Raw genomic sequence first — 20,434 nt, 5'->3', positions numbered from 1 at the left:
TGTAGCAAGATGATTGATTCTGTGCTATAAATACAGCTGGGTAGGCTCCAGAGTGCTAGGTTTTGCAAACTGTATTCTGACCAATCAGTGTGTAGTATCACTCAATAACTTAAGCTGATTGGTTGGTTGAGCTGATTGGTTTAGGCGTCACGCTTTGTTGGACATGTCAAGAGTCCTGTATCTTGACCCTGGCCGAAGCAGCAATTGTTGGGTTATTTTTAGAAATGTTGTAAATATCCTTTGTCAGAGATTTTTATATTTTTATATTTCAATTGTCATCATCATCATTGTCAGCACCTTAATTATTGTTGCTAGTGGTGATGGTTATGGCAATAGAACTTTTAACCCTAAATAAGATAATTTTCCTGCTATCTTCGTCTTGATCACCTTTAGTATTGTTGTTGTTGTTAGTGGTCATGGTCGTAGCAGTGGAAGTAATACCTCTAAGTATTATTATTATTATTATTGCTTATTTAGCTTGGGTTCGAATTTATCAATAAAATTCTTTTCTCTGATTTTCCTCTCGATTTCACTTGGGCTGTGTAATTTGTAGAATGGAAATATTATATATATTTTCCGACCACATGTTGCTAGGTGGTTACTCAAAGGTATCTGACGGACCTCTGGGTCTCTAATCTGTTGCCGGTGTACACGTGAGCGTTCTAATAGTGCGTTTCCCGTCTGACCTACATATATTTCTTCACAATTTGGGCATTTGATGCAGTAAATTAAATTTCTGCTTTTGCAGTTCATATTCGCGTTTGTGAATATTTTCCCGGTTTTTGTGTTTATATATTGACCGGTATGTATGAATTGGCATGTGCCACATCGGCTATCATTGCATTTAGATACCGTGAATGTTTGGTCTTTGTTGCTGAGGTCAAATTTTGCCTTTGTTAGTAATGTTTTCAAGTTTTTAGGCTGTCTTTTACTAAGCACCATAGCTCGATCCGTGATTATGTCTTTTAATTCATTACTTTGGGCAATGATTGGTAGGTTTGCTTTGGCAATGTTGAAGATATTCTGGTGACATGGGTTGTGTGTCACTATGAATGGTATGACTTGTTCTTGTTTTCCTCTTCCTTGGGTTGTCCTAAGTTGTTGTATAGGTATTTTTATAGCCCGCTGTATGCCATTTTCTATAAGTAGAGATGGGTATTTTGTTTGAGCAAAAATTCTCTTAGTTCTATTAGGCGTTTGTTCCTGATATTTGCATCTTCTACAATAGTACAAATTCTTCTGGCTAGGCAGTATGGGATGTTACGTTTTGTATGTGGTGGATGGCACGACTTAAAATTTAGGTATTGATGTGTGTCTGTGTGTTTATAGTATATATCTGTGGTGATGGTGGTGTCTTTTTAATTACCATTATATCCAGGAATGGTAATTTGGTACTACTCATCTCCTTTGTAAATTGGAGAGATGGGTGTAGGTTGTTCAGGAGGATATTGAACTCTTCCAGAGTATTTAGAGATTCTGTCCAGATTATGAAACAGTCGTCTAGGTATCTCTTCCATGCCTTTTCAATATACTTTCTAAACCCAGTGCCATAGTTTACCTCCACCTCTTGGTAGAGTTGTTCTTCTAAGTATCCCATTACAGAGTTGGCGTAAACGGGAGCAAACCTCGTTCCCATCGCCGTGCCTCTAATTTGGATGTAATTCTTTCCATTGAAGAAGAATGTGTTATTTTCTAGAATAAGCTTGACTGTGTCTAATATAAAAGGCACTGTGAATCTGCTGGGAATCACTTCTCTATGTTTTTCTAACCAGTATTTAATCGCCTTTATTCCTAAATCGTGTGGAATATTGGTGTAGAGGCTTACCACATCAAAATTTAGTAAAACTGAATTTGTTTCTGTTGTTTTGGGAAGATGGGACAGGAAGTCGATGTCATCCCTGATGAAACTTGGTATGTAAGTACATAGTGGTTTCAAAACAATGTCAATAAAATTGCTTAGACGGTGTGTAGGGCATGCTGGACCAGCTATAATAGGTCTAAGTTTTAGGTCTTTTGGATGTAATAATTTTATGTACTCACTTTCTTGTTCTTTTACTGCCTGTTGAATGTTTTTTGATTTGTGTATTTTTGGTAAGCCGTAGAAGTTGCTGGGTTTTGGTTCAAAATTGGTGATGTAGTCTTTTTCATTATCCGTAAGTGAGTTGTGGTGTGTTGAAATTAGGTTGTTGATCTTTTTCATGATGTGGTGGTCTATATTTGCGGGTATTTCACAATAGAAGGTTGTATCCTTCAGTTGGTCTTCAACCAAATCCTTATAGTATTCGGTATCCATAATAACAATTGCACCACCTTTATCTGCTTGTTTAATTATTATTGTTTGATCGTTTTGTATACGTTTACATGCAGACATCTCTGATTTGCTAATGTTTGGCCTAACATTGGTATTGCGTCTAAGGGGAAATTTAGACAGGATATCAATGTATTGGTCAAGGTAGTTATTTCTTCCTTTTGGTGGGGTGAAATTTGATTTATTCCTTACTAGGGATTCATCAATCTCATTACTTTTGTTAGCGAAGAATTCTACAAGTCGTAATTTTCGACAGAATTTTTGGATATCCTCCTTTAATTCTTGGTGGTTGGCTGTTGGTGTAGGTGTGAATTTCAGTCCTTTTGACAGAAGTTGGATTTCATCATTGTCAAATCTCTTTTTGATAAATTAATTATTTTAGGATCTATACGTTCAGTTGTTTGGGGTATGTTTCCTCTTGGATTTTTTCTTTCTCCGGTGTTTGTTGTCCTGACGTAAAAAAATGGATTTTTTTCTGGTTATGATTTATATTCCTGTTGATGTTTGCTTGATGAATTTTGCGTTTTGGTTGTGGTACTTTACTTGGTTTCGTTATGTTTTCTGTCTTGTTTTTGGTATTATGTATGCTACTTTTCAATTTCTTGTTAGCATTGTTTTTAGCCACCTGGAGAAATGATCTGGGTTTACTTCTAGATCTAGATCGGTTTTTTGTCCAGTTTCTTGTGGGTAATCTCTGTTGAGGTCTTGAAAATGATCTCCTGTTATTTCTACTGCTAATGGTCTGTTCAAAACAATATCTATTTTGTTTGTGCTTTTTGTTCATGTTGTGTGCATTGGGGTGTTTGCATACAAAATGGGAAGAGTTCTTACCGTAGTTCGTCTTCGATTCGTGGTGAAACAGGTGTTCATGTTGCCACGTGTTCTGGTGTATGTTGCGTTGGTGAGGTTGTCCACTTTTAATGCTATTTCTCGGAGCTCTGTTGTCTTTACCGTAGTTTGTAGCATATTTGTCGAGAAATAATTGTTTCCGCTGCCAAAACTTTCTTGATCTGCTTTCTTCTTTTGAGATATCTCTGATCCATAGTTCTCGCATTTTTTCTGCTATATTGCCGGTCGTTAGTTTGGATATTTCATCTCTGATTTGATCATCGATAGCTTCGTATTTGGCTTTGTAGCGGGATTGTTTAGACAGGGTAATGGAGATGTCGGTCCTGAATTTTATCAAACTAAGGTCCCATCGAAGTTTAGTTTCTTCCTCTGGTTCTCCTGCAATTTCTTTAATTAGGTACTTCCGAGGAAGTATGGGTGCCGCTAAAGATATCCATTTCGAATGTATTTCAGCATATTTTTCGCATTTATATGCCTTCCAGAAGTTTTGTTTTCTTATGTTAAGGAGTTTTTTCCATGTCTTCTGTATCTCTTCTCTTTTTCGGTGTGCCTCTTTTCCAGATTTCTTTCGTTTATTTCTGACATCCAAGGAGGTTGTGGTAGGCTTTCTCTTGTAGATTTTATAATTGTTGGTATCATTTCAGCTAAATTCTTAATTTCAGAGTTTATGTGTTCATTTCCAAGTTTTCCGTCTGTAGACTGTTTTTCTATTTCCTTTAAAATAGAGGATTGTGTGTCAATCATCGTGATGAGTGTTGATAATTTCGATGAAATTTCCATTAGAATTCTTTCTGATTCTGTTAATTTTGTTTGTTGCTTTCCAGACATGTTGGCATATACACAATAGGAATATAGAATATATATATATGGGTGTGTGTGATTGTGTATAGAAGAATATATTAATAAAAAGAATTCCAACCTTGTCTGATTTTCACGTTTTATTTACAATCTTATATATATATATATATATATATATATATATATATATATATATATACATATATATATATACATATATAGATACATATATACATATATATAGATACATATATATATACGTATAAATACATATATACATATATACATATATATATACATCTATATACATATATATATATATTACATATATACATATATATACATATATGCATATATATATATATATATATATATATATATACATATATACACATATATATACATATATACATATATATATACAAATATATATACATATATACATATTTATATACATATACATAAATGTACATATATATACATATACATATAGGTATATATATATATATATATATATATATATTTATATATATATATATATATGTACATATATATACATAAATATATATACATATATACATATGTATATACATATATATATGCATATATATACATATATATATATATGCTTGTGTCTGGGGAGAGTCATTCTCTTTTACTGCCTTATAATTGAACACACTCACTTCAGGAAAGGAAAAATCTGTATAAATATTTAACCTCTATAAATATAGATACCTCTTTCGATGTTTTATCAAATTGCGATAACTGAATGAAAATATTTAAATAGAATTTTCCTTTCCTGAAGTGTGTATACATTTTTTCTTTTTTCATTTTTTGGGGAGGGGGCGAACTATGTGTATAGCTGTGCACTTTGGTTGGATGACGCTTCCACGAGAGATTTTGAGCTCTCATAAGGAGGCGAGTGTCAGTTCCATCCAACCGCCTCTCAAGCTTCTTTGATAATGTCCAGGTTTTTGAGCCATATAGTAGAAATATATGGGAAACTACCACTTGTATCATCTCTTGTGAAAGATTGGAGAGTCCAGTTCGCTGGACATTGTTGTAGAGCTGAAAACGAGGCAATTTCTACTCTTCTCCTCTGGAAGCCATCTACTCGCGATAGCAGAGGGCGCACACTCTCCTACCCTGATGTAATCTCCAGGGATACAGGCATCCAGCAACAGGACCTCCGTAATGCTATGATGGACCGTGAAGTCTGGCGTAGCATAGTAAATTCCATTGTCTCGACCACGGTCGAACAATGATGATGATAGCTGTGTATAACATCTAATGTGCATACAAATTTGGGAAGGTACTGGCTATAATAATTTGTCTCAGAAATATGTCATGGAGATTGTGTTACAAAACATAGGGCTTTATTCCGAAACCTGTGAGACGGTGTTCCGACCTGATTTGGTTTCCTCAGTCGCATGTTCAGAGTTAAGCAGAATATGTTTGTTGCAATATAGGGACCACTAAACAGAACAATTACTGAATTATACTAACCGAACCTGTTACAATTAAATCGACATAACGTACCTAAAACAGCTTTAAAATAAAATGCTGATGCGTAAACCCTTTAAAAAATTATGTGTATCCAAATAGAGAAAGGTACCAGTTGTAATATATGTATTACAAATGAGGTATATATATATATATATGTATGCATGCGTACACATATATACATGTATAAACACACATATATAAATAGATTATATATAAACGTAAACACATGTATTTTATGTCATATTTTTCCATCTCTAAAGAGAGTCAACACAAGACTACGCGAAGTTATCACAGAACGATGACTGAAAACAGCGTGTCATTTACTTCAGTTACCAGAACCTCATTTTGAAACAGCGTTCAAATGAATACCTTTCGGGGTGGCATCAAGTTGCTGTCGTATGTGCTCGATAACACAGGCGGAACTGATACACATATTGAATCACGGTGAAATTCTAAATATCTTCTAGTCTAATGTGCATATGCACTTAAGCGCATAAGGAAACATATATACATGTGTATAATTATTCATATATCCAGCTTTACATATATAGTACTCTTGTATAAGTGTGTAAACATTAGCATATGCATGGACACTTTCATATTTAATTAGACTCTTTACTTTCAACCATTCGGTTGCTTTGATATACTAGCGCATAAGCTACTACACTGATAAATTTAGATGTTATTCTTACAATTAGCAAAGATGTTCATTTTAAATACAAATGCCTGTGTATATATATATATATATATATATATATATATATATATATATATATATATATATATATATTGCTTGTTTCAGCTCAGAGCTGCGGCCATATATTTCTACTATATGGCTCAAAAACCTGGACATTATCAAAGAAGCTTGAGAGGCGGTTGGATGGAACTTACACTCGCCTCCTTATGAGAGCTCAAAACAATAACAATATATATGTATATATATATATATATATATATATATATATATATATATATATATATATATATATATATATATGTATATATATATTTATATATATATATATATATTCAAAATGTGACCGCGTGTGTACCGTTGGCGATTTTTTTCCTCTGTCTTCCCTTCTCTGGATCTTTCCTTCTCCTATGTTTCCGACGAAGAGCTCTGCTCGAAACGTTAAACCCTCATTCTTTCCTTCTTTCCTGAGCGTCCAATAATACTATATTTATTCCACGTCCTCGCGCTGTTGTGTTTTTTTGTGCTTTCATGTTTGAATTAACTTTATATATGTATGTATATATATATATATATATATATATATATATATATATATGACCATTTATTATAGTCCATTGATAAGAACAATTCAATGGCTCAATCCCATTCACAAGAATAAATATTTAATCTCATGATAAACAGAGTACACACGCACAACGTTTACAGCTGGGAAAATATCTACGATCAATATCATTATCCGTTAGTTAGTCCAGAGATCGTGGAGATAACAAGTAATAAAATAATATATATGTAACCACTTAAGTTAAACCCAATATCTAATCTGTTCTGTTACATGGATAAATAAATTAGTTAATAGACACTATACAGAAATGTTCTCTTTAAAAATGTGGTTTATCTAATATTTATCACCTCAAATTTATTACGAGAATATTCATTACAGCAATCCGCTCAGTGATGGCGCATTGTCCAATTGCTCCTGCCTCCTATATTTGGCATGACTCGTCTGACTATCGACGAAGAGATCGAATATTTTTACCATGTTGTTATTGGCTTTATTCTTTGTTCTAAATTTATGCAAATGATTTCGAAATTTAACTTTAAGCCGTGCCAACATAATTATACGCTTGGCCCCGATGATAAAATCGATCATTTGTAGACCACATTATCAATAAGATACTTATATTACTTGGTTGGTCGCCTATAACTATACATATTCAGTTTCACCGTCGAAGTGCTGTTTTTAGGATCAATATTATCATCCATACGTCTGAATTCGTTATTACTTTTCAAATTTGTTCTAATATTCTTTATACTATTATGGCTGCTTCCATTGTTGCTAATTTCGTTATTACTAACCGTGGGGATATTAGAATTACTATGAGGTTGGAACACTACCCCTATCTCTATCGATATTAAAAACACAGTACTGTAGATATTACTTCTACCATCCCCTCATCTATTTCCCTCAGCAAATCAAACATGGTCGTTACATGATCTAAAGGGTAATGGATAATTAGTTGTTACCCGAACGCGAACTGTTAGAGTCCCCGTTATTCAAATTGTTACACATACCTAACAAGACCAAATTGTTCATGCTGGAATTGGTATTAGAATTAGAACTGTTATGGTTACTTATATTATTCGAAAATATATATATTCCTCAATTTTCGATTATTAATAGTGCCTATAAGATCGACAACATTCGGGCCAGTAGAATATGAAAAGTTTATGATGTGCTTATTAAATATCTATGATGGAAGGGGGAAAATTTTTCCCAAAGCCGTTAAAAATGTTCCGTAATCTAGACTTTACGTTCACAACATAAGGTGGATTACAGCAGATTACTTCCTAGTGCGACTTACATGATCTATACAAATCAGAATTAAGCTCGATCGTAACGTCCTTTATGATCCTCCTCAATGGTAATTGATGAACCAATATTTTTCAAGAAGTTTTTTGTTAATTCTTTCTATCTCTATATTGCTGTGGTTGCAGAAAATTAATAGTGCATTGTTTCTATATAGATCACCTGCAATGTCTGAAAAATCAACCTTTAATTTATTCAAAGTATAATTACCTACTAAATATGTGACCTGCGCCGAATTGTTAGATCCCATAGTTGCATCGAAATCATATAACAAATCCCTCGAAATTCAGTTTCCATCGAAATTAATAAGGGTTCTCCAATAGAATTATATCGCTCTCCTTCCTAGATGATTCGTCTTAAAAGTGTAGGGTTGATATTTTAATAGTAGCTGTCTATATCAACTTGAACAAATTTATACCTGTTCTTATCGTTTATGCTTTTACGCCAGTCAATAACTTAGCTGTATTTTGACCATATACTGAATTCCACCTTAGCTTTAAGGTCGAGAATAACTATATATAAAATTAACTTATCCTATTTATATCAGATTTAGAATGACAGACTAGCTGCGCAGAAGGTTTACTAACCAAACTTGGTTTAATGTCCTTTAAATTAATTTTAGGAGGTTTTGATGTTATAGGCTTGTCCGATCCTATGATCTGATATCGCACACTATATTCTAACATTCTTTATTAATTTTCTTTCAAATGGATCATGGTTCTATTTTATATCCTTTTAGGTATAAGGTCCTTATACTTCTCGAGTTTCAATCTGTAAAGATTCCCAGTCTAACTCGCATGTACAAGCATTCTTGTTGAATTCTTCAACTTTTCAATTGTCTTTTTGAGAAGTTCATTCTTCCTTGTTGAGTTTCTCTAAACTTCTATCGTATTAATCATGTTTATGAGATTCCGTTTGAATCCGTGAAGGTAGGGGTTATGTGGAGGAGTCTTCCTTGATTTGGACTATCTCTTGAACTAGATTGAACTCGCGCTGTTGTCACCTTCAGAGTGACAGCTAGATGTATTGTCGCAAAGGAATGTCCCCCATCTTCATCTTGTAATGAAAGTGTTGTTTTCTTTTTCAATATGAAAATTAATGTATTCCATTCGTCCGGTATTGTGACATCCTTTTAGCGATCGTTGATGCATAATTTCTTCCTTCCACAAATTACACATCTCTCAAATATTTCTACTTTTTAACACTATGCGTCTATAAGAGTTGCTTTCTCGAAACCAATATCTCAATCTATCAGGCATTCAACAACGTATATGCTTTAAACGAAAGGCAGGGAGACGGATGAGGATTTCTACGTCAAGGGCAATCTTACTAACAGACAATAAGGATAGCAACTGACTAGACAGAGAGACTGGAATCGATAAAGAGGTAGGGGTGGGAGTAGCGGAGGAAGAAGGTATAATGAGATAAGTAAGCGGAAAGTGTAACCTCTCGAAAGAGCTGTTCTTCACTCCTGCTCCTGAGCGTCGGCTGCGGGGTCATTCCGAAAAGCTCTATGTGAGACGATTTCATCTCAATCGAAGGAGAGGGGCTTTCTCCGTCCGGGTTGCGGATCCGTGGAACAAGCTGCCAGACGAGATGGTGAAGATGCCGACGACCGCTTTGTTCAAAGTCTCCCTTGACATCAAGTAGCCTGAACTCTTTACATGAACACCACCCTGTACATAACTCCATGTCCCCCTACATGGCCTTGCTTTTTGCTTTTTGAGCCAAAAATTAACTAACTAACTAACTAAATATGATACGCAGATTGCTTCTGTTACTCATAACGAATTCGTATTCATTCTGCCTGCCCACTGCGGTACCAGCGATTTATTTATAATCCCTTTTTTACTATATCAGTAGTGACTGGTTTTGTTTTGACAGGTTTATCAGGTTTTCGATGATAAATACTTTAAGTACGATACGCAGATTGACATGCGTGAGTGTGTGTGTGTGCGTATGTGTAGAAATGTAGGTAGGTAGTAATGCAAATAAACTATGCTTCGCGCGCGCGCACAAACACACACACACACACACACACAAACACACACGCACACGTGTACTCACAAATACTTACATCAACATATATTCGGAGAGAAACACACAGGAAACACACACTCACGCGCGCACACACACACATACATGCGTATGTATACATACATACACATGTATATTTTAGATAATTGATAAGGAAGACAGAGTGTATTGTAAGCTTCATTTAGCACGACGATCGTTTCGCCTTACATCTACACTGATTCCTAGTTGGTGGGGAACGATATAATGGAATCGAATGCACAGTGCAGAAGAAACCTCATCAGGTTACATAATATGTTACAGTGTTATGTACATTTCGCTACTGTGTGTGGCAGAATGGTGTTGGTATGATGCGTACGTTAAAGTCTTCTAAACTTTAATTTTAAACATAACCTAGATATAGATATATATATATATATATATATATATATATATAGAGAGAGAGAGAGAGAGAGAGAGAATGAGCGCGTAAAAATATTGAATACTATGAAGAAAATACATAATGTAACTCGACAGCATTTCAGGATACTCAGAGTTTCATAATAATCGTAATAATCATAATTTACAGATAGAATGTGCAAAACGTCTTGGGTATACGACCAACAAATAGTTAGGTGAAGATACCACAATAAGTCCAGCTTCCCTCATGAACAGAATGCTAGCAAAAGCGGTTTATACAGAGGTGATAGAGATTTAGAATGTTGAAGAGAAAGAGGAAGTAGTACAAGAAGAAAAGGCGGGGCGAGAGAGGAGGGTATCTACGACGTAGAAAGGAAGGATAAGAAAAGAAGAAACGAAAGGCAGGGAGACGGAGGAGGATTTCTACGTCAAGGGCAATGAACAGAGGTAGAATAAAAGAAACTGAGAGACGAGGGGAGAGGATAAGGTTAAGGTCAGTATGGTGAAAGAAGACGTCAGTAAGGAATCTTACTAACAGACCATAAGGATAGCAACTGACTAGACAGAGAGACTGAAATCGATAAAGAGATAGGGGTGGGAGTAGCGGAGGAGGAAGGTATAATGAGATAAGTAAGAAATGGTACGAGGAGAAAGGAGAAGGGAAATGCTGTTAGCGTAGCTAGGTAATAAATAAAGAGATTAACTACAATTTGGAGAAATCATAAAGACGTAATGGGAAAATGGGAAATAAGATCAGTGTTTACACGAGAAAATTACGTCAGAGAATCTATTGAGTAACGGGATATGATGGCGAAGAATAACGAGCAATATAACTTACAAACACGGTGGTTAGAGTTGTACGGGGAAGTCCCAGAAACTACGGACTAGGATAAGGTATAGGAAATAGTATGGGATTTGAGGTAGCGTATATATGTAGCTAGGGAGGCAGAGAGTTTAGAGACTTCATTTGAAGATATTTTACGTATATATGTATACAAGCATAACAGAATGGGAGTTTTCATACACTAGAAACTATCCCAACATAAAGTAAAATACCAACTGAAAACTGGGTATTTCTTTATTCAAGTGCCCCGACCTAGGTTGATTCTACTGGATCCCACTGATAACCTTTTTCAGCCAAAGATATCTAAATCATTTTTCAACAGTATCTACGTTATTCCTGATAGCTCGCCCTTGCCTTTCCCCAGTAATGTCCAGAGTCCTATTTGGCTTACTCAAAGTACGATCTGCAAACTCACAACTGCCAATCTTCATTTGCAAACACATTGCTCTCCACCCATTCTTGCCGAAATTTCCACCCACTGGTATTTGTTTCTTTTCCTTCTTTGCATCTTCTCCATCGTCTCTTCGCAAGGCACAGTTAACTCCAATAGGATTAGCCGCTTTGTTGTCTTCGAAACCAAGATGGTATTTGGTCTCAGAAGGTCTGGGTTATATTTGTTGGAAAATTTATCCAGATCAGCTTCTGTCATCCAGTCCTGTGTAGAACGTAAAATTTTCTTTTCATAATAATAATATTTCTTTTTACTATAGGCACAAGGCTGGATCAACGCTAATGCTCTAATAGCACTTATTTTATCCACCCCGAAAGGGGGAAAGGCAAAACCGACCACGGCGGAATTTATGCTTAGAAGAAATGCTGCTAAATATTTTGTTCGACGCGCTAACGATTCTGCTGGCCTTCATAATAATAATCCTTTCTACTATAGGAAATTCCACAATAAAAGAAGTGTTTCCGGGAGCTATTCGTGGAAACCCTGCAGAAACCATATTTATTGTCGGTATTGTTGGATCTCTCTTTCTCTCTCTAAGGCTTGGAGTCCTCTCCAACGTCTCGAGTTTCACCTGGATCAGAATCTCCAACCAGGCTCTAAACCGAGAGCGTGGTTTTCAGCTTACTCTCTCCACGATTTTTTCGCAAGAGATGAATGTTGTCACAATTAAATTTTGTCGGAATGGCCAACCTTTTTGCTAACATCATAGCTAACTCTTAAGGCCGGCATTCAGCTGAAGTATGAGCCGGAAATTAATGATTGTGTCCCTTTCTTCGAGTTCTTTCCACAACAGCACTGATTTATAAAACTGAGAATTCTTCTGTTCAACTTTCAGTTGCAGTAGATATTTGCCAAGACGTCGAGGAACAAGTCTAACATATATGCATCAAGTTCATTAGACAAACTATTCAAAATAGGCGATCATTTATCACATTTTGTATCTCGGTGACAGGCCGTCTGGGTAAGCACTGAAGTCTATTATTGTCTCCGTTTGACTGCTCATCTCGAACCGTTGAACAAGGTGCCACTGAAAATCAGCATATATATACATGGAATCGAGTACTACGTGCCCACCCTTAACCATCAAAGACCTTACTGTAGCTTTGTTGTCACTTTGTGACTCTACCACTAGGACCCGTTGAACAGCTTTCGTTCCTTCGTGCGTAGCTCTAAAACTGTCACCTTCATGTTTCGTGTTATGGAAGTAGTTGCGGGCCACTCTCGCCACTGGTATTTATCTGCTCTTTCTTTACTAAAACTTACATATTCTATTGTAATCAGCCCATAATCAGTTGTTGACGAATTCCCACATCAACTGAAGTTAAGCTAAATTGTTAATTAATCTCTGTAAGTATTACACACCGGGAACGATGGTCTCTATCAACAAGTCGACTGTACTGGTCACAGATTTTTGATTTGTATAATCAACCGGTTGAAATTGCAAGCAACCTACGCTATTTCTAGCCACTGATCTAATAAATATTATATCTAAATATTATCTGGATGGTCCCATGCGGATACTATACATTCACACTCACAGGTGCATTCAGAAAATCTATTCTGCACTAGCCAGATAATCGGAGATATCTGAGCATTTCTCTCTTGTAGGCTAGCCAATACAATCTCAAATATCCTGCTTCCTATTAATAGTAAAGGGTTAGACGTTCTTAAAACACTTCCATATGCCTAAGAAATCCACCCGCCCTTTCCATCGGGAGATAGAGGCTACTAGTCTGAGGGTACTACCTCTAATGCTGTTCACTTCCAGTACCACCTACTTGACATCCGATTCGGAGAAGATCATCCATACTGTCAGTTCCTGACATTTCCAAAAGGGCACTGCCACCCTCACTGACTCAAACTGAATAAGAGATGCATATATCTCGTATTTGTCGAAGGTGCGCCCTGGAAATCAGTCTCGATGATTGTACCACATCTATATCTAGTGATCTAAGGTCATTAAGTAAGTGGCCTTGCTTTCAGGTTGACCCCAATAGTAGTAGTTTTTATGTTCTTATCACTCAGTAGTTGTAGCGGTAGTGGTGTTCATAGCAGTTGCCATACATTGCTTTGCTTGCCTTGTCATTACTATTGTTGTTGTTGTTACCACGCCGCTAACAACTGTGCGGTAGTAGGAGGATAGTGGTGCTCTCATTGCTACTTTTCCCGTTGTTGCTGTTGTTGTTATTGTTACTGCTGTAATGATCATCCCGGTAGTTGTAGGGGTACTGAGAAATTTGCTGGAGGAAATGGGATTGACACAAGAGTTGAACACATTCAGAAAACTGCTCTTTTGGGGACAGCGAGGATTTGGGGATTGGTGCTCGATTGTTAAGTGTCGTGGAATGAGACCCTGTGAAATCCTTACAGAATTAGCAGGGACAAGTGAAATAAAAGCTCCGAGAAGTGACATGGAAATAATAATAACCTTTTCTATTACAGGCACAAAGCCTGAAATTGTTAGGTCAATTACATCGACTCCAGTGCGTAACTGGTACTTATTTTATTGACTCCGAAATGAGGAAAGGCAAAGTCGACCTCGGCAGAATTTAAACTCAGAACGTAAAGACGGAAAAAATGCCGCTAAGCATTTTGTCCGACATACATACGATTCTGCCAGCTAGCTGTTTTAATAATAATAATAATAATAATGACAATAATAATAATAAACAATAATAATAATAATGGGTAGAAGAAGAAGAAGAAGAAGAAGAAGAAGAAGAAGAAGAAGAAGAAGAAGAAGAAGAAGAAGAAGAAGAGGAGGAGGAGAAGAAGAAGAAGAAGAAGAAGAAGAAGAAGATTACCTTCAGAGCATGGTTGTCAACTTCGGAGTATTTCTCTCGGTTAAATATTTCCTTTTTAGATTTAGTAGTCGGGTATGGCAATATGCCTCCTTTGTCGTCACGTGGTATCGGAATTGATAGAGTAGAGCATTTTCTTTGAACTTCGGCGAGCAACTGTGGAGTTGGTTCTTTCTCGAAGTACCTGTATCTGCTCAATTCGCTCTGCACACGAGCTAAATATTCACTTTTGGTAACAACCATTTTTAATGATCTCTTTCTTTAACAATATAGGATGAATATTATCTGGAACAAAAGAGAGAAAGAACTACTATTAGAATTAAAATTCAGGTACATATTTAAAGGAACAATTATATATATATAAATATCATGGACTCTCCCATCGTTAGACGACGGGTGAGGGTTCGGTAATTTCTTGCCGAACAACCACTCAGATGATTTGTTTAGAGTGATCAAATGTTTGTGTTCACATAAGCTTACTCCCTCCATCAGATCAGCATTACCAGTACAGGTGCACTGTGTGCCACATGTCAGATGACGAAATGATCGTAGAGCAACGTGAAATGAAACCACGATTTAGACAGATTTCGCAGGCAGGGTCCCGGTTAATGGAAAATGAACACGTCACTCCTGACATGCCAAGCATACAGTCACGGGGTTAGAGAATTAGTTATTTGCTTGTTAAAATAATGTTTCGGCTGATATACCCTCCAACCTTCATCAGGTATTTTGGGGAAATTTCTAACCTGGGTTCTCATTCCTAAGGTATTTTTCGATATTATTATTATTATTATTATTATTAATATTTTAATTTTTATTATTCAGGTCACTGCTTGGAATCGAACTCGGAATCTTGGGGTTAGTAGCCTATATAACCTCTTCACAATTTGCTGGAGTGGCTTTCTTTTATGCAGGCACCATGCAGCCGTAGAGAAGCAGACAAAATGATGGTGCAACATTTGCAATGTTTCAGACAATTAAGGAGAAAATTAAGGAGAAAAATTAGAAATGACTTATTTCACCCCACGTACTCATGTTGCTAGACCTTCTGTGCAAGTATACAAAAATAAACATCATTTTCCATGTTAGTTTTGTTTCATTTTGAAAAGTAAATATTTATTTTAAGGTTTATTATTCTTTAGATTATATATATATATATATATATATATATATATATATATATATATATATATATATATATATATGTATACTTTATTGAAAAGCTGCAAAAAATATCACAATGACTGTTACTCAGAGTTTCACGTTCCCGTTCGTCGAACAGTTTTGTCCGACGAACGGGAACGTGAAACTCTGAGCAAAAGTTTTTGAGATATTTTTGCTGGTTTTCAATAAAGCATATTGCTCTACATCTGGTATTCGAGTACTATTTGTTCCACCTTGTTTTGCATTTATGTGTTTACTCCGGTGTATATATATATACTAGCATTATGACCCGTCGTTGCCGGGTCATAGTGCTAGTGCATGTATATATGTGTATATATATGTGTACATATTACATGTACATCTATATATATACATCAATACTTAAAATACAAAATACAAAGTTATATCTTGATATCGCTAGTGATAACAATACTCAAAATATATAACAGACTGGAATTGTAGGCCCGTCTCTTGCAATTTCGATCAATTGTATCTTGTCCTCCCTCATGTATAGAAGTGTGGCTACAATCCAGCCTACCTCTACTTCGGGGGGGGGGGGGCATTTTAAATTTTTATCCGGAACGTCCAACGTCCCAGATATATAGGTAAAGATAAAATATTTCCACTTTGCAAGTTCAAGTCGAGTACTCCCTTGCACGCTCCGTTGACTCGAACCTTGCTTCTATTGTGGCGAATTTACCACCTCTGATTAGATTTCTTTCATAGTCGCACCAAGACACTTTTCGAAGGTGCTTTCCTCCATGTGTTCAAATCTTTTTTCTCTACATTGTATACTTTATAGACAATAGTCTTTTCTTTAATTTAATTTTTTATTATCCATCTAGACTATTCCATTTCTGCACGCTAATTTTATTTTTAATTTATTCCCATTCATGTGGAACCATTTATTCAAGTTCAAGTCATTGATGTAATTTTATACCAATTGCTATTTTTACTTTTGTTATGTTACGATTATATTATAGTTAAGTTTGATTTTAATTTTTACTTACTACTTATAATTCAATTGTTATTATTATTTTTATTGCTAAAGTGAAAGTATCTGACATAAGATAGAGAAATGTTTTTGTTTCACTTTTAACACGTAATACTGAAATAGTGGAGAAGATATGATATTGCTATGGGCTCGCTCTAGGCAAGAAGTTGAACATTTTTTCCCATGAAACTACATGGACCCTAAGTAAGGCATGTGTAAAATTTGAATGAAATTGGTTGCGTAGTTCTCAAGTTTTAGGGAATCGTAATGGAGAAAATATGATATTGCTGTGGGCTCGCCCTAGGCAAAAAGCTAAAAAAACTTTTGCCGATGACACTGAATGAAATTGGTTGTGTAGTTCTCAAGTTTTAGGGAAAACACACAGACAGACAGACAGACAGACACACATTCTCAGTTTTATATATATAAATATATATATATATATATATATATATATATATATATATATATATATATATATATATATATAAGATAAAAAAGAAATCGAAAGAAAGAGTGGGGGAAGAAATTGTTTGGGTGTTGTTCAATAAAGCTTGTTATGTTCTAAGTTAAAATACCAACGTCTACTTAATCACTCGGTCAGCTAGAAATAGCAACCATATTCCCTAAAATTGCACCTTACCTTTTTTTAATGAAAGGGGTTGGTTGATAAATTGATCCTTAATATACAAAAACATGATATAGTCAAAGCAAAACATATTTGATCAGAGGTTTACCGATCCGGTTTGACCTTGGGTGAAAGAACGACGACAATGTACTGGCTATGTATTGGTATCGATTAAAGTGGCTGTCTTTCAAACAAAATATTGACATATGCTATGGCTTTGGAGGTTATAAGAAATAAATGAGATTCAAGACCGAATCATTGTCTCAGCTTCGACTTCCAACAGATCTTCACACTCACACTGTAATATATTTGTCTGTAATATATTTTTGAGTGGGAGAAAATAGATGCACATGTTATTTACAACATATATACTCTTTTAATTTTATAGCTATCATTGAATAAAGGCTATGTTGGCGCACTTGTTTCCACTATATAGTCGGTTATATCAAGTCCAGCATCTGACTGGTACTTATTTTATAGACATCGGTAGACCTTAAGAGGCAAAGATGACTCGGGCCCAGGTTTAAAATCAGAGTGTAAAGGGACATAGCTAAGTGCCGTATTTTTCTAATATTTATCGCAAATGCCTGGCGGTTTTTGTTCCGGTTCTTGTACTAAATCCAGATCCCAAAGAGGTTAACTTTACCTTTCACCTTTTAAGTTTGGTAAGAGAAAGTACTAGTCGAGTACTACGGCTGATTTAAATCTCCTTAACACTGTTGGCCTTGTGCCTAAATTTGAATAAATTAAAATTGCTATTATTTAAAAAAAAGATACGTCGTTATATCTTATCGTCTTTATGATACAATATGTCATCACTTGTACGGTGCAGTACGACTTTGTACGTCATATTACATCACCGCCTGCAAAGTACAAACATCCTGTGTATGCCACAAACATCATTGCTTGTGCATCACAATACATTTGTATGTCGCGAGAGGTCATCGTTTATATCTCCTAATGTTATCGTCTGTATCACGTAATATATCAGTGCATACACGGTACTATGTCACTGTATGTAACATTATCTTACTTTCAAATAAGTTAATCGTAATAAATCGTAACAAAATTCTATTTTCCCTTATGTATTCTGTGTGTTCTGGGAAGTAGCAGATGACTCATAAAAAAAAGGAATTTCAGTCAACACTCCTTAGCTTTATTCCTCTAAAGAGAAATGAGGAAATATATATATATATATATATATATATATATATATATATATATATTAAGGTTTTAACTTTTATTTTTGCAATATAGGTGCTATAAGCACCCTCAGTCACAATTTAGTGACGATTAAATTTTCCTTTTATGGTCTAGATGTTTATATCTATATATATAAAACTGTAGTTGTGTGTGTCTGTCCCCTTCGATTTAGATTCCTAACTACTCCCACATTTTGCGGTGCAGTTTAACCAAATTCGGGTATCTTATAGTCGTAATTCATATCGAGCCCGTCTGAGTATTAGCGCGCGTCTACGATGAATCTACGATTTTAAAAATAATTTAACATCATTTTTTATTCCATTTTAATGCATAATTTTTCGTGTGTCGATGGCGGCGGAGTTGGCGTCCATGGCCACACCTGCACCTGTTTGCTTCTCCCCCTTCTTCCCTCCCTCGTGAAGCTGTGGGGAAGGGAGTGTAAGGAAATCAACGTCGTAAAGCGTTGTCAAGGAGACCAGCGTTCTTTTAGAACAACGACTTCATGGCTTGAAGACACCAAAACAGAAATGGCTAAGAAAGCCCGAATTGGCATCTATAAGGGAAGTAACTCTCTAAAAATGCTTATATAGTTAATTCCCTTACAAACCCGAGCAACGCCGGGCGATACTGCTAGTGTATATATATATATATATATATATATATATATATATATATATATATATATATATATATATATATATATATATATATTGCTTATAGTAACAACCATACCTCTTTAAAAACACTTTATTCGTTCAGCTTGCTAATTCCTTCAGTTTTACTCCGAAACTGCAGTAAATAAGGACCCTGATGAAACTGTACCGACAATGACACCAGGATGCATATCTAACAGTGTGCAGTTGAAACGCGCGTAGGTCGAGAAAAGAATACTATAAATAAATGTTTAATAAAATTATAGATGTGAAAAATCTCCGTACTTCTTATCATTATTTATACTATTACTTACGTTTTTCAGGTGCTGGTTAATTACAACGGTCCTTTAGTGATATCCAAGTTAACAATAAGTTGGTAGATTCTGGTAACTATTCTCGTTTGGTAAATCTGAGTGTCCTATTCGAAACTGCATATTTTGCGTAGGGTAAGTAATAGTATAAATAATGATAAGGAGTACGGAGATTTTTCACATCTAAAATTTTATTAAACATTTATTTATAGTATTCTTTTCTCGACCTACGCGCGTTTCAACTGCACACTGTTAGATATGCATCCTGGTGTCATTGTCGGTACAGTTTCATCAGGGTCCTTATTTACTGCAGTTTCGGAGTAAAACTGAAGGAATTAGCAAGCTGAACGAATAAAGTGTTTTTAAAGAGCTATGGTTGTTACTATAAACAATATATATATATATAAACATCTAGACCATAAAGGGAAAATTTAATCGTCACTAAATTGTGACTGAGGGTGCTTATAGCACCTATATTGCAAGAAATAAGAGTTAAAACCCTTAATGCTGACGAAGTGCACAATATATATATATATATATATATATATATAGATAATATATATATATATATATATATATATATATATATATATATATATATATATATATATATACGTCAGTGTGTATATATTGTGCACTTCCTCCAGCATTAAGGGTTTTATTACTTGCAATATAGGTGCTATTCAACACCCTCAGTCACAATTAGTGACAATTATATATAGTGTTAATTAATAGTAGGAGTTGGATTTCATATTAGACTTTCATTAGGTACAACATATGTTTCGACCCATCATTGACGGAAGAAATTCGAAGTGTTGCTTTAGTATAATGGTTAGAATGTCATTTATGTTTGCAGTAGATAAGTGTTCGAATCCCTGAGACAGCTTTCAACTTCTTTCCGTCCAAGATATTTTTAAACCCTGTATT

General features: G+C 35.2%; 1 protein-coding gene across 1 annotated transcript in view; it reads right to left on the bottom strand.

The window, feature by feature from the left end:
* The window catches only part of LOC115214248, a 255,736-nt gene that overhangs the window by 217,827 nt on the left and 17,475 nt on the right, over positions 1-20,434 (bottom strand). Inside the window, exon 2 of the mRNA XM_036504830.1 lies at positions 14,558-14,839. Coding sequence (XP_036360723.1) covers positions 14,558-14,797 — 240 coding nt within the window. The 5' untranslated portion in view covers positions 14,798-14,839. The remainder of the gene's footprint in view (positions 1-14,557; positions 14,840-20,434) is intronic.

Source organism: Octopus sinensis, linkage group LG7 (genome assembly GCF_006345805.1).
Source record: "Octopus sinensis linkage group LG7, ASM634580v1, whole genome shotgun sequence".
Classification (NCBI taxonomy): domain Eukaryota; kingdom Metazoa; phylum Mollusca; class Cephalopoda; order Octopoda; family Octopodidae; genus Octopus; species Octopus sinensis.
This window is presented reverse-complemented; position numbering and strand designations above follow the sequence as displayed.